General features: G+C 43.8%; 1 protein-coding gene across 12 annotated transcripts in view; it reads left to right on the forward strand.

Moving 5' to 3' along the window:
• The window catches only part of NTM (neurotrimin), a 1,068,699-nt gene that overhangs the window by 607,298 nt on the left and 445,796 nt on the right, over window positions 1-15,605 (forward strand). For 3 of the 12 annotated variants that reach the window (XM_073603337.1, XM_073603342.1, XM_073603338.1), the window contains exon 2: window positions 7,850-7,934. In XM_073603337.1, the coding sequence (XP_073459438.1) occupies window positions 7,850-7,934 (85 nt within the window). Of the gene's footprint in view, window positions 1-7,271; window positions 7,567-7,617; window positions 7,935-15,605 lie in introns of those variants that run through there. The other 9 variants (XM_073603330.1, XM_073603332.1, XM_073603335.1 and 6 more) reach the window with 6 other exon arrangements.

Raw genomic sequence — 15,605 nt, forward strand, 5'->3', positions numbered from 1 at the left:
CATGTACCCCTGACTGAGCTGTTTACAATGATAAACTTTTATTTATTCACATAAAACCTTTATCCTAAAAGAAAAAAAAAAACTATTGCTGTAACTCATGGGTGTCCAGCCTGCACCCCTCAGCTGTTGCAGAACTACAGAACCCACGAGGCATTGCAAGGCAAGTCCCACGAGGTATTGCATAGCTGACAGTTGCAAGCATGACGCCCAAAGGCAGAGGCATGATGGGACTTGTTGTTCTGTAAAAGCTGGAGGGCCGCAGGTTGGACACAAATGTAGTAATTGCTTGTGTAACTGTAGTGTGAGCTGGAGTTTGTCTGTGTCTGCATCCCTTTAGACGTGATTTTATATTAAAGGTATCTCATCAAAAATGACATTTTTGTTGCAGGGAATGCCTGAAATCTGACTTGTATCTTAGTGCAAACTCTGGGAAAATTGGTGAGCCAATCACACAAGTAGGAAATGAGCTGAAATTTGTTAGGTTTCCTAACACTCTCCTACCCCCACCCCAGACTGACAATGCTACTGTCCTAAGGTGTCCCCTGTGCTCCTTCATCCAGAGTGGGGGCACTCTAATACAGGAGGTGTGTTACTGACCAGTCAGGCTCTTCCTGTTATAGAGTGACAACTCTCTTTCCCTGCCCCCCTATTGTGCTACTATGTTATAATTCTGTACATAATAGATTTGTGTGACCTAGAGTGTGGTTGCCACCATCCTAAATCTGAACAACCAAAACTACTCTAGTTAGGACTTTGAAGGCAACTTTAGATAAAAGTAGTAAATTTAAAAATATTAACGTTTATTATTTCAGTTTAAATGTTTTTCACATCTGTTTACATCACATACTATATAGAAAAAAGAGAAATACAGAGTTGGATTGCAGTATCATGCTTTACATATCCGAATGGTATCCCCTATAGCTGATAGTTGGTTTGAGCCGTCCAGCTTGCTTGTTGATCTACTCAGCCTGGGGACTCCCAACGCATTTCACAAATATTTAAATGGTAACTCCACTTTCGTGGGGAAGAAAAATAGCAACTAAAAAAATAATAGTATAGCGTATACAACTGCGACACAAGTCATATTGTAATTGAATGTTATTAAAAATTAAATTTCCTTTTCAATCTGCAGCTCTGTAATTTTCTGTAAAATGCAATATGGCTACCTGGAGGTGTTCTGTACACAGAATGTGTACAGAACACCCTCTAGAGACATCATTTCCTGCTTGTGTGATTGGCTCACCAAGATACGAGTCAGATTTCAGGCATCCCCTGCAACAAAAATGTCATTTTTGGTGAGATACTTTTAATAGAAAATCACGTCTAAAGGGATGCAGGCCCTGCCACTTACCTCATTGGAGCCCTGCAGGTGCAGCAGCTGATTGATAATTATGAAACCACTCCCATTAGACTCACTTTCCCACAGGGACACAGACAAAGACACAGGGATTTCTTCAGAATTACAAAAGGTAGGAATCTGCAACAAAGTTTGTTAAAATCCTTATAATGTACATAGATCACCCAGAGGGGGGGGGGGGTTTCTCAACAAAAGTGGAGTTGCACTTTAAAACCTCCCTCAGGGAGGGGATGGCATTCTGGAATACAGAAATGTTTTACTATCCAGTACCTTACAACTGATATATACATAACCATTCAATAATTGAAATCTATTTTTGAAAAAGCTTACATGATCACTTTATATTGAATTTATATGAAAGGAGGATGTTCAGATCCCCATAGAGGAATTTTCAGATTGCCAGGACCATCATTAGAGCATGCAAGGACCACCATCGATGTATATCATGGGCTGTTAAAGTATGCAAAAATATTCCAATAAAGTCATCCTGCTACATGGGCTTCCCATGGTGACTGTAAGTGGCTGTTTCAACACACAGGCATAGGTCATCCTGAGAAATGCTATGCAGCCGAAGCTGAAATAAATGTAGACAGAAAGTTGCTGCAAAAAAGTTGCAGGAGATCAGCAGTAAAAACAGCATTTTAATAATAAAAAAAAATAGCAAGTTCCATCCAGTCGGGGTTTACATTTAGGCACAAAATCAGTGAGCGCTCAGGAGGCGGAGCTGCTAGAACAAATGGGTAACTAACAAATTCTATAGCAATAAATTCAAACAAGGGCAGCGCTAAAAATTATATTGCCAGTCGAGTGGTACTTTTACTTTGGACCCCTTTCACACTGGGGCGTTTTTCAGGCACTTTAGCGCTAAAAATAGCACCTGTAAAGTGCCTGAAAAATGCCTCATCTGCAGTCCCAGTGGGAAAGCCCGAGTGTTTTCACACTGGGGCGGTGCGCTTGCAGGGCGTTAGAAAAAGTCCTGCAAGCAGCATCTTTGGGGCGGTGGAAGAACGATGTATACACCGCTTGGAAACCGCCCCTGCCCATTGGAACTATCAAAGACATGGGCGCTTTTAACCCCTTTTAAAACCTTCTAGCGCCGATATAACAGCGGTAAATTGCCAATAAAACTAACAGCGCTTTACCGCTAAAGCTCTCCCCCGCCCCAGTGTGAAAGGGCTCTTTGGGTTTACATTTACTTTAATATGAACATTTTTATTTCTTTGCCATTGGAAAATTGTTTGCCTTTTTTAAGTGATATTTTCCTACTTTTATCCAGCTGTATTGTCTGAAACCACACTCCCATATTGTCTCTGGCCTAATGAGGATATTATTGATAGAGGTAATTGTTGCATATATATCAGTGATGGGGTTAATTTGGCAGCAGCAGCATTTCAGTATTAATAAGATGGTGATGGCGAGGAGCGCACATTCCGGGACATTAACAAGGAGTATTAATGGCTGGATAAGCAATTCTGCACTGTGTACGAGTGAACTGCTACCATGTTTATCCGCCATTAATAAGCTTTCAATAATCCAGCACTATTTATATTCCATAAATCACCTCTTATATTTCTATGCGCTCGTTTATTTCCCGCCTGTCAGTGTGGCGGCGGGGATGCTTTTCATCTCTTTAAAGTGACACGACGATGACAATTCTTCAAGCTGGAGAGGAGGGCTTTTTTTCTGGGGGCTGGCGAGGGCCGGGGACCGTCTATAGACAGTGCAGAGAAGGGGGGCATACCGGAGGGGGGGCGACAGGTCTGTATCTGCTTCTCTGATAACTAAAATATGACCTGACTTCTCCCTGGGCTGAGGTGCGCTAACTGCGGAGTTCGGGCATACAGCCCATCCGCCTTACACACACTTCAGAGGAAAAACTACAAACAGGGTTTTTTTTAATTACCGTTTTTTATTAGAAGATAAAGGCAGATAAAAGGCACGCGGATTAAACTAAAACAAACTGTCTGAAAGGTAGTAGATTAATCTGCTTTCGTCTGAGCCCTTTAGAGATCCCAATCTTGTTACAGACCGCAGAACCGTTCTGAACAGCCAAATCCAGTTTTCATACAATTTCTTCTGTAATAAAGTAAGACAAGCCGAATACTTCACTTGCTGTCCCAGCAGAATTGTAGACGTGATCCTCCAGTTCTTATTTTGTGGAATTTCAATGATGTCAGTTGTAGTCCCAGAGCTGGAATCCCAGACCTGAAGACAACAGTTTCATGGAATGTTTGGGGCATATTTATAAAGCAATACGTGTGAATTTCACCAGACATTCACTGCAGGTGAATCTGACACTGTAATTTAAAACACACAAATGAAATAAAAATACACATTCACTGCTTTATAAATGTACCCTTTGTATCCAGACTAGTCTCAGTTCTGACATGTGGGTTTGATTTACTAAAACTGGAGAGTGCAAAATCTGGTGCAGCTCTGCATAGAAACCAATCAGCTTCCAGGCTTTATTGGCAAAGCTTAATTGAACAAGCTGGACGTAGCCATCGTTCGCACTGAACACGGTTTCAAAGTCGCATTTCAGTCAGACTTCGGGGGCGACTTAAAAGACAATTTGTGCGGGTTCATGCACAGATGTCTATTGAAACCGCCCCCCAAGTCGCCAAAAGTAGTGCAGGAACTACTTTTAGAAAACGGTGCAGCGCTGCAAAGCTGGTGTTGCACCGATATGACATGCTATTTGACCTGTCAGATCGCGCCGATGTGAACGGGGGCTGAGATGCTGATTGTCTACTGTGCACAGCTGCACCAGATTGTGGGGTCCGGAGTGTCTCTGTTCACCAGTTCAGGTGTGAATCAGGTCCAAATTTATGCCTGAATTCACACCTGAATCAGAACCAAAGATGCACAGGACCCTTTTTAAAGGTGGATTTTTGGCCGCCCCGGAGCTGTGTGAACCGGCTCCATTGAGTGCCGGGCACAAGTCTCCTGTCAATTCGTATATTTGTGAACCCAGCCTTAGTAAATCATCTCAAGTGTCACTGAAATCGAAACCAACTTCTCTAGCTGATTATTCCGTAACTCCTGCTTATCATATTCTGCATACATAGATTCCTTACATTATCCATATTGTTTTATTACAACAAATATCTCTTTCTCATTTGTAGCCTTGTGTTCATTAAATCTGACTATAGAAATGATGAAAAATGATGCAGAATTTGGGGTTGGGATTTGCCACTTTTGCCAGTTTTGGGTATTGGTAGATCAAACCTAAAAAACTCCAAAAACGATCTAAGAAAATAAAATGCTAATCTGATCTGAGATATACATAGACAAGCAGAAAATGTACTGGTAAGTATACAGGTAGATATAAATATATAGAGCGGGAACCAGGGAGGGGGGATGGGGAAGATCTGGGGAGACAGAGGGAGATTTGGAGGGATAAAGGGATGTCTGGGAGAACAGAGGAAAATTTAAGGGTAGCTGATCGGGTTTGAAATTTCCATGATTAGGAAAAGATTAGGAGGAGATTTAGGGAGGCTGGGGATAGATTTGAGAGAGCTTTGAGAGAATAAGAAGAGAATTAGATCTAGGGGAATGGGGGGGGGGGGGGAGATTTGGTAATATGATGGGAGATTTTGCCAAATAAAAAAAGATTTGAGGGAAATAGAAGGAGGTATGGGGGGATTGGAGACTGTGGTGGGATTGGGGGGCATAGGAAGAGATCTAAAAGAATAGGGAGAGATTTGTAGGAATAAGGGGAGAATGTATATGAATAGTGAGAATTAGAGGAGATAGGGGTAAGTATAGGGGAATAGCAGAAGATTAGGGAGGATAGTACAAGTAAGAAGGTTGTGGGGGTGGTAGGAAGAAAACTAAAGCTGGATACACACTATACAACTTTCTTCAGCTTTTTTTATTTATTAAAACCATATAAAATGAGGTCAAACCTAAACACTTTCAATTTGTGTGCAATCAGGCAGGTCCTTGAAAATACTGTAGTTGAAGGTAAATGTAAAGGAAATTGAACAACAAAAGTTGTATAATGTGTATCCAGCTTAATGCCACCCACACACGATCAGATAATCGTGCGACTTATCATTCGCATTTTGTTGCATAATACTAATATTGAGTTCAACAGTGCATTTTGCTCTTTACGAAATGTATGATTTTATTCGTACAATTCGGGAAAACCTTCCTGTTTGCGTAGCTACGTTTCGGAAATGATTTCAGATACGTGTGACCCCTGTGTCTGCTACACCTTTTGGCTATTTTCGTTCGTATTGTTCTCCCATCTCCTTCAGGGTTATTTTCGTGTTTCCGATCATGCGTGGTGTTTGCCTATCGATTTTTAGCGGACACATACTGTACTGATTATACGATTGTCGTTCGCTGGGCTATCATCCGAGCAAAGTTTTCGTGTTTGTCCTTTCGAATATTGTTGGACGAACTGTCGCGTTCGGCTGTCGAAAGCTGTGTACTAATGATCAGACTATCGCGCGATCGATCCGAAAGCGATTTTTATTATCCGATTATCTGATCCTGTGTACAAGGCATAAGGGAGTAAGGAGAAATGTGGGGAACCAAGGATAATTCAGGGGGATATAGGAAACTCAGAGGAAAGAGGAGAAAATTTAGGGGAATAGCAGAAAATAAGGGAGGATAGTAGGAGATTCAAGGGGGAAATCAGAGAAGACTGAGGGTGGGGTTAGGAAAAAACTGAGGGAAGCGGAAGAGATTTAGGGGGAAATATAGAAAGATCTGGAGGGAGGTATGGAGAAGATTGGGGGGGGGTCTGAGGGAACAGGAAGAGATTTGGGTGGGGGGGGGAGTTGTGGTAGATTTAGGGAAAATATGAGAAGATCTGGGGGAATCAGAGAAGAGGAAAGGGGTAGACTTGCGGAAGCTTGGGGGGTGTGGGGGGGGTGTAATAGGGAAAGATTTGGAGGGACAATTGCTCTTAGAAGATAAAAGTATTATAATGGCTCTGATTCTGTTTTTGCAGATTTCAGACTGATAAGAAGTATTTATGCTGAGCACAATACACAGCTGTTAACTCCTCGTGTACCAAAGCCCAAGATGTCCTTCAGTGAATAAAATTCCTGCTGTGACCTTTTACAGCCAGTAAGGACACTGCTTCTATTCCTTAACCATCGCCCCTTTCTTTGCTCCAATGGAATCAGCACAAAAGAAGTATGCCGCTGGAAGTGCTGTAACTAATAGCAACTGGTGCTTGTTACATTTCTGACTGCAGCAAAGGCCATTTTGATTGGTTGCTATGGGTTACCGCCCTTCTTCGTTATCCCTTGAGTTGCCTTGTGGCTGTGTTCGGATTCAGGGAACTGTCTGCAGACTCAGCGGGGATGAAATGTAATCCGACAGCTAAGATATTACAAGTTGCATTCATTATTGCAGTATACGCCATACAGCGCGCCCAGTGCCTAGTAGAGTAGGACGTTTCTTACATATACATTTGCTAGCACTTTCTTTTCTGGGGTTAGTTTTCCCGCATTCTTTATCCTTATATGTGACGGTGGTAATAAAATGTCCAGCAGTCAGGCCTGGGTCCTCTTGCGTCCAGTGTGTGCGCAGCGTGCTGAGTCCTAAATTAGACATCTTGCCATTGGTATTAATAGGAAAGAGTTAAGGTCGCTATGTCTTCCCAGAGACAAGTAGCTGTGTGCCATCATGTGCCCATATCCAACCTCACACTTTCCACAGGAATACATTTCCAGCATCATCAATCATACACAAACCACTGCACAGGTGTGTAACATTCAGGTGTGCAAACACAATAGCACAGGTGTGACTGATGCTGCAGAATCTCTTGGAGTGGGAGTGAGTGACAAGGGCCTGGTAGGAGTGTGTGAAGTAGCCCAGCGAAGACCCACAGAGTGCCAGGTGCAGAGTGAGCGTGGTGGGACAGCTGCTACCCCAGTGCTCTGCTGCTTGTGAGTGCCGTGGCAGCTCCTCTGATGTACAGCTTCTGTGATGGTTGCTGGCTGAGTGCGGTCGGAGATGGTGCAGCTGGGATTGTGCTGCACTGATGTCTGTGCTGCCAGTGACATGTGGAAATGCTGGGAGCTGCTAATCTGACTGAGTGGAGCTGAGCCTGGTGCCTTGTGTAAGAATGCTGGGAGATGGTAGTGTGTCTGATGGGAGTGGTGGTCCTCTGAAGCCGTCTAGATTGGAGAGAGCCGGTGGCAGAGTGGATCCTGAGCTCCTGGGAAGCTGTGTGGTCCAGGCTGCAGGTGAGCAGAGGGAGGAGGAGGAGATGTGATGGAGGGAGGAAGGAAGGAGGGAAGAGGGAGGGAGGCAGCCGCTCGCAGACTGTATCACGCACAGTACTCTCTCCTCTATACACAGTGCCAGGCTGTGTGCCCCTGTGCTGGTGCCAGGCTGTGGACATGTAGCAGAGGGGGGGCAGCCAGTCAGTCAGTGTTTGCGCTTTCTGTGCTCTCACAATGGGGGTTGCCCCCTGCTGGAGGTGGCTACTTGCCCTGGGTCTCAGGCTGCTGTTTCTTGTGCCCGCAGGAGTGCCAGTCCGCAGCGGGGATGCTGGATTTTCCAAAGCCATGGACAACGTGACGGTGCGGCAAGGAGAGAGCGCCATCCTCAGGTAGGACCCCTTCATTTCCTTAGATGGTATGATTGCCGTGCACAGTACACTATTCTATGTATGATGTATATGGGGAGATTGGGACACAGGGGAAAGTTGCTCAGCTCAGGGGATTGTGCAGAAGTTCAGGTGATGTGCCACCTGTCCCCTGCCAGCTTTGCATACAGTGTACATGGGGCGTATTACATGTGCCATATTTCTGTGTAATGTGTCACCTGTCCTCGTCCCCTCTGCCAGCTCCACACACAGGGCGTATTACATGTGCCATGCTGCTGCTGTGCTGTAATAAGCCGCAGCTACAAGTTACTCTTCTCCTGAGGCTGCTTAACTCATCATTTGCCTCTTGTCACTTCCACTCCCCGTCTATGTGTGGCGGCCTGTGCGTCCCCAGCCACCTGTATATCACACAGACTGGGCACTCGGTGTAATGACTATTGTATATTACATGTTTCTGATGGGGTAGAATAAAGGGCATAAAAGTTATCTCCTGGGGCAGTACAGAAGTCACCCCTCCCCATGCTAAAACCTGTTTGCTGCCACCTGTCCCTATATCCGGTGTGTGCCCTTTACATGGAGTCGGAAATGGACAAAGCCCTGCGTGATGTATAGATGGTGGAAGAGTCCTCCTGGACCAAATGTGTCCATTTATTATCTAAGTCTGTGTGTGTCTTCTGTCCTTTGGAAATTTATCATGTGGAGTATATAGGAAAACTTCACAAAGAAATACCGCTGGGTTCCTGCATACCTTGAAATTAGGAACGTGTCCATGAAGATAGCAGTGTGTCACAACATAAAATAAATGTGTATGTGCGTATATACTTTATTATATATCAAGTGAATCATTTTTAAATTATATGTCTAATATCGAAAGCTTATCTGTCTGTCTTTCTATCTCAATCTCGTATCCCCTGCTCTTTCTCTCTCTCTCTCTCTCTCTCTCTCTCTCTCTCTCTCTCTCTCTCTCTCTCTATTACTCCTCTATCTCTCTTTCTCCATCCTGTATCTCTCTTCTATCTCTCGCTCTTTATTTCATATCTATCTCTCTTCTATCTCTTTTTCCATCTCCTATCTCTGTCTGGTATTTCTCTCTCTCTCTCTCTCTTATTTCATATCTCTCCCTCCCCAGTCATATCTCGGTCTGTGTGTCTCGGATTATCGTTGTGCTTTGCCTTTCTTCCATAAAGCTCCCATCTATATATAGAGATCAGCCTCACATTATGGAGTGGAGAAGCCCGTTCCATCGTCACACTGTCTCTGCCTCTTCTGTCCCTCTCCCTGCTGTGACTGGAGCTTGTTCCTCCCCGGAATAATGACCCTCTTCCCTCATTAATTACCCTTACCCTCTTCGGAATGGGATGAATGGCAGATGTGAAGTGTCAGCCCCTGGGGTCAGCGGCTGTGCTCTGTAATGAGGATGTTCCGCCGGGGCCATCGTGTAATTGTGCTTCTAACCTTTCCTGCACAATACAGATGATTGGAGACCGGCTTGTTCTATTTACACTTCAATGAACAGTGCTGCAGAACAAATAGCCAAGTTTGCTGTGCTGCAGGCCAGCGTTGTGTGTATCTGGTAACGGGAATGTATGAAGGTATACGGGGATGTAGTTGGGACTGAAGGAGATGTATAGAGTAGTATGAGATATATGGATCCGTACAGGGATGTATGGGGGTGTATAGGATTGAATGGGACTGTGGGGAATGTGTAAGGATGTACAGGATGTAAAGGGATGTATGGGATTGAACGAGGATAAACAGAGGTGTATAGGGATGTACAGAGATGCAGGGGAGTGTATGGGACTGGTTGGGATATGTAAGGGAATATGGGGATGCACAAAAATGGGGATTGTAAATGGTTGTATGGGACTTCTTTAGAGGAGGTATGGGACTGTATGGTACCTATGAAGATGTATGTGGCTGTAAAGGATGTGAAGGTATTTATAGGAATGTACACAGATGTATAGGATTGTATGAAGATGCACAGAGATGTATAGTGAAATATGTGACTGTATAGGATGTATACGGATTTATGAGGTTTATAGGAATGTATGGAACTGTACACAGGATGTATGGGGATCTATTGGGATGTTTAGGGGTATATGGGACTGTAGGGGATGTGTAGGAATGTAAGAGGATATATTTGATGGTACAGGAATTGATGGGAATGCATAGGGATGTTTATGTACAGACCTGTACAGGGATATATGGGACTGTATGAGCATTTATGGGGATATATTGGGATGTTTAGGTGTATATGGGACTGTAGGGGGAAGTGTAGGGATGTATTAGGATGTGTGGAACTGTACTGGGATAAATGGGACTATCTGGGGATGTATGAGGATGTATTGGAATTTTCTGGAGTACAAGGGACTGTAGGGGATGTATTAGGATGTGTGAAACTGTACAGGGATGTATGGGACTATCTGGGGATGTATGGAGATGTATGAGGATGTATTGGGATTCTTAGGAGTATATGGGACTGTAGGGGATGTATAGGGATGTATGAGGATGTATGGAACTGTACAGGGATGTATGGGACTATATGGGGAGGTATGGAGATGTATTTGTATTTTAGGAGTATATGGGACTGTAGGGAATGTGTAGGGGTGTATGAGAATGTATGGAACTTTACAGGGATGTATGAGGCTGTATAATAATGTATGAGACTCCACGGGGATGCATGGGATTGTCAAGGAATGTATGGAGGTGTTCAGGGGTGTATGGAGATGTTCAGGGATTTATAGAGGTGTTTGGGGATGTATAGAGATGTTACGGATATATGGGGGTGTTCAGGGATGTATGGAGATGTTCAGAGATGTATGGAGGTGTTCAGGGATGTATGGAGATGTTTGGGGATGCATAGAGATGTTTACAGATTAATGGGGGTGTTTGGGGATGTATGGAGCTGTTCAGGGATGTATGGAGATGTTCAGGGATATATGGAGATTTTTATGGATGCATAGGGGTGTTCAGGTATGTATGGAGATGTTCAGGGATGTATGGAGATTTTTCTGGATGCATAGGGGTGTTCAGGTATGTATGGAGATGTTCAGGGATCTATGGAGGTGTTCAGGGATGTATGGAGATGTTCAGGGATGTATAAAGGTGTTCAGGGATGTATGGAGATGTTCAGGGATGTATGGGGGTGTTCAGGGATGTATGGAGATGGTCAGGGATGTATGGAGATGGTCAGGGATGTATGGAGGTGTTCAGGGGTGTATGGAGGTGCTCATTGCTGTATGGAGATGTTCAGGGATGTATGGAGGTGTTCAGGGATGTATGGAGATGTTCAGGGCTGTATGGAGATGTTCAGGGATGTGTGGAGATGTTCAGGGGTGTATGGAGATGTTCAGGGATGTATGGAGATGTTCAGGGATGTGTGGAGATGTTCAGGGGTGTATGGAGGTGTTCAGGGATGTATGGAGGTGTTCAGGGATGTAAGGAGATGTTCAGGGCTGTATGGAGATGTTCAGGGATGTGTGGAGATGTTCAGGGGTGTATGGAGGTGTTCAGGGATGTATGGAGATGTTCAGGGGTGTATGGAGATGTTCAGGGATATATGGAGATGTTCAGGGATATATGGAGATTTTTATGGATGTATGGGGGTGTTCAGGGATGTATGGAGATGTTTGGGGATGTATGGAGATGTTCAGGGATGTATGGAGATGTTTGGGGATGTATGGAGATGTTCAGGGGTGTATGGAGATGTTCAGGGATGTATGGAGATGTTCAGGGGTGTATGGAGATGTTCAGGGGTGTATGGAGATGTTCAGGGATATATGGAGATGTTCAGGGATGTATGGAGATGTTCAGGGATGTATGGAGATTTTTATGGATGTATGGGGGTGTTCAGGGATGTATGGAGATGTTTGGGGATGTATGGAGATGTTCAGGGATGTATGGAGATGTTTGGGGATGTATGGAGATGTTCAGGGGTGTATGGAGATGTTCAGGGATGTATGGAGATGTTCAGGGGTGTATGGAGATGTTCAGGGATGTATGGAGGTGTTCAGGGATGTATGGAGATGTTCAGGGGTGTATGGAGATGTTCAGGGATGTATGGAGATGTTCAGGGATGTATGGAGATGTTCAGGGATGTATGGAGGTGTTCAGGGGTGTATGGTGATGTTCAGGGATGTGTGGAGATGTTCAGGGGTGTATGGAGATGTTCAGGGATGTATGGAGGTGTTCAGGGATGTATGGAGATGTTCAGGGGTGTATGGAGATGTTCAGGGGTGTATGGAGATGTTCAGGGATGTATGGAGATGTTCAGGGATGTATGGAGGTGTTCAGGGGTGTATGGTGATGTTCAGGGATGTGTGAAGATGTTCAGGGGTGTATGGAGATGTTCAGGGATGTATGGAGATGTTCAGGGATGTATGGAGATGTTCAGGGATGTATGGAGGTGTTCAGGGGTGTATGGTGATGTTCAGGGATGTGTGAAGATGTTCAGGGGTGTATGGAGATGTTCAGGGATGTATGGAGATGTTCAGGGATCTATGGAGGTGTTCAGGGGTGTATGGTGATGTTCAGGGGTGTATGGAGATGGTCAGGGATGTATGGAGATGTTCAGGGATGTATGGAGGTGTTCAGGGGTGTATGGTGATGTTCAGGGGTGTATGGAGATGGTCAGGGATGTATGGAGATGTTCAGGGATGTATGAAGATGTTCAGGGATGTATGAAGATGTTCAGGGATGTATGGAGATGGTCAGGGATGTATGGAGATGTTCAGGGATGTGTGGAGGTGTTCAGGGGTGTATGGAGATGTTCAGGGATGTATGGAGATATTCAGGGCTGTATGGAGATGTTCAGGGATGTATGGAGATGTTCAGGGATGTGTAGAGATGTTCAGGGGTGTATGGAGATGTTCAGGGATGTATGGAGATATTCAGGGGTGTATGGTGTCTATAGGGATGTACAGGTATGAGGATGCTGTGTACTCTCTTTCCTCTGGAGTTGCCCGGAGCCTCTCTTCCTCTGCAGTCACACATGCTGTAAACATCAGTTCTGAGCTGTCTATACTGGCAGCTGGCTGAGCTGCCTTTTAGTCTTGGCTTGGCCTCTGTCATTGCTGGTGTTTGCTGATAGCAGGCTGTGGGGCTTCATCTATAGAGAGTCGGAAAGGTGGGAAAATTTGGATATTTTATTGAAAGAGAAATGAGGGGATTTATTTCATTTTGATATCATGCTGGGAATTCTGGGATTGTGTCCCTCTGCCCCGCAGGCTTTTCTGTACTTTATGAAGTGACTGCAGGCTTCTAGTCCAATAGGATGTGTGTCAGGGTTATCACTCACACTACAAACTGATCACGCAATCTGCTTTATTTCTACTAAAACCACAATTTGCTGGAAAGAAAATCGCTCGATTCCCCCATCAGTTAGGCCTCATGCACACTGGACGTTTTTACAGCTGCTGTTTTGGCTTCAGGCATTTTCTTCTGCAGCCAGTAAACTCCCCAGCTTGTCCATGCGCACAAAGGCTTTTATCAGAGTTTTTTTCTCCAGGGGCGTTTTCTGGCTGGAAAAACCCCCCAGAACTAATGGGTTTAAGGAGGAGTTTTTCAGCAGATTTGAACCATAAGCTTTTGTGGGAGTATAGTTTTGCTAGAAAATGCAAATGCTAAAAAAAAAACGCTAGTGCAAAAACAAAACGCTGCAAAACACGGCAAAACTTGTGTTTTTAACGCGACATTCTACAGCTAAAGCTACTGACGTTTTTTTTTATAATGTCCAGTGTGCACGAGGCCTCGGTGTTTATGGAGTAATCCCTCCAGCAGAGCCATTGTGTCCTCCCGACGAGGGAGGAGCTGTTGGCCACTAGCAATAATCGCATGTAAAATCCGACAGGCAGATTGTTGCTTTATCGATCAACTTGGGTACATTCAGCCTGTCCATCCATAGTTTGAAACTGAACTTGAAACATAGTTTGAAACTGAACTGGCTGAGGTTCGAACCATCTATGGCCAGCTTAAGTTGTAATGTGTATGGTGAGCGTTAGGGTTGATTTACTAAAGGCAAACAGACTGAGAACTTTGCCAAGTGCAGTTGCACACTGCAACAGCAGTTTCTCCAGAGCTTAGTAAATGAGCAAAAGCTCAGCTGTCTTCCATCATCCAATCATGTACAAACAATTTTTTTTTTTCTTGCACATGATTGGGTGCTTTTTGCAAAGTGGAGCTTTACCTCATTTACTAATCTCTGGAGCATCTGCACTTTGCAAATGCACAGTCTATTTGCCTTTAATAAATCAACCCCATAGTTTTCTTTTCTAGGAGATAAGAAGGTTGCTCTTTTCCCAGCATTCCCTCTATTTCCACCAACAGCTGTTGTTGGCCAGGCTTTGGCCTCAACATCCAATGAGGATTTTTAATCGTTCGTTAGCACAAGATGGACCTCATTTAAACACATTTATTTTGGTTTACTGCAAAGGAAACATTTATCATTCAATTAATCCCAGGTGACGTACCATCAGAACACCCCATAAAGATCATTGGTAGGAACTAAATGTAAGAGTGCTGATTGTGCTATTGCTGCTCCATCCTACGCTCATTACATCATCTCTGACGGAGGGCACCGACAGCAAAGTTACACAATAAATATGCATGATTGTGGCACTATAATCAATAACAGAGGATGTTTGATCATATATTAACATGTATGAGATTATAATAAAAAGACATTTAACACCTTACTGACCACTGCCCTTCTCAGACTCCCCATACAGCAAAATAACCACAGCCAGGAAGAAACTGAATTTCATGGTAATGGAAATCGCACTTTCTGCCGCAGCCTCAGGGCTCAGCTACATACCAGAGGATGGTTTTTACATTTCACATTAGTCAACGCAAGACTGACACAGATGGAAAAATACAGTGGAAATGATACATAGATGTTCAGTTTTAAAGGATATGATACTTTTTCAACTATCTAGAAAAAAATGGACCTCTGTTCTCCAGTAGTACTCCATCCAGAATTCCACAAATTCTTCTAATTTTTCTTTGGATTTTATTGTATTTTTATCACTGAAAGACTTTTCAAATTTGACACTTTAACGATGGAAAGTTCCCAACAGAATATACAAGCATACATCCTAATTGTTAGTAATCACATCTGGTATGGTCACTAACATAACTTCAATATAACAAAAAGAAAAAGCATCAGATTCAATGGTTCAAAATGTATAGATCGGCAGAGGTTATATACTGTATTCCTTACTCTGAATGAGTGTTTAAGTTACGCATCTGTCTCTGATGACTATTAGGTTTGCTATTAATGTACAGTAATTAATAGATATTAACATGAAATATGGAATCATTAATATATTAAACAATTAGGGACGACACCTCTATGATAATCTTTGAGTTTGGACCGTACAGCTATGGTGCACAAGCCATCTGTTCAATTGCTGACAAAACACTCGTATTTACCATTTTTAATTGTGAACAGAAGTTCTAATTGTGCTTCATCATTAAGGGCAGAAACTGTATCTCATCTGGGGAATCTTTCGGTTTCCAGGCTGCACCATTGTTCTTCCTAGCAGCAATGAAACAGTGGGGGTTATTTATGAAAGGCAAATCCACTTTGCACTGCAAGTGCACTTGGAAGTGCAGTCGCTCTAAATCTAAGGGGTAGATCTGAAATGAGTGGAAGCTCTGCTGATTTTATCCTCCAAT

The sequence above is a fragment of the Aquarana catesbeiana genome, linkage group LG10 (assembly GCF_042186555.1).
Source record: "Aquarana catesbeiana isolate 2022-GZ linkage group LG10, ASM4218655v1, whole genome shotgun sequence".
In the NCBI taxonomy this organism is placed as follows: Eukaryota; Metazoa; Chordata; class Amphibia; order Anura; family Ranidae; genus Aquarana; species Aquarana catesbeiana.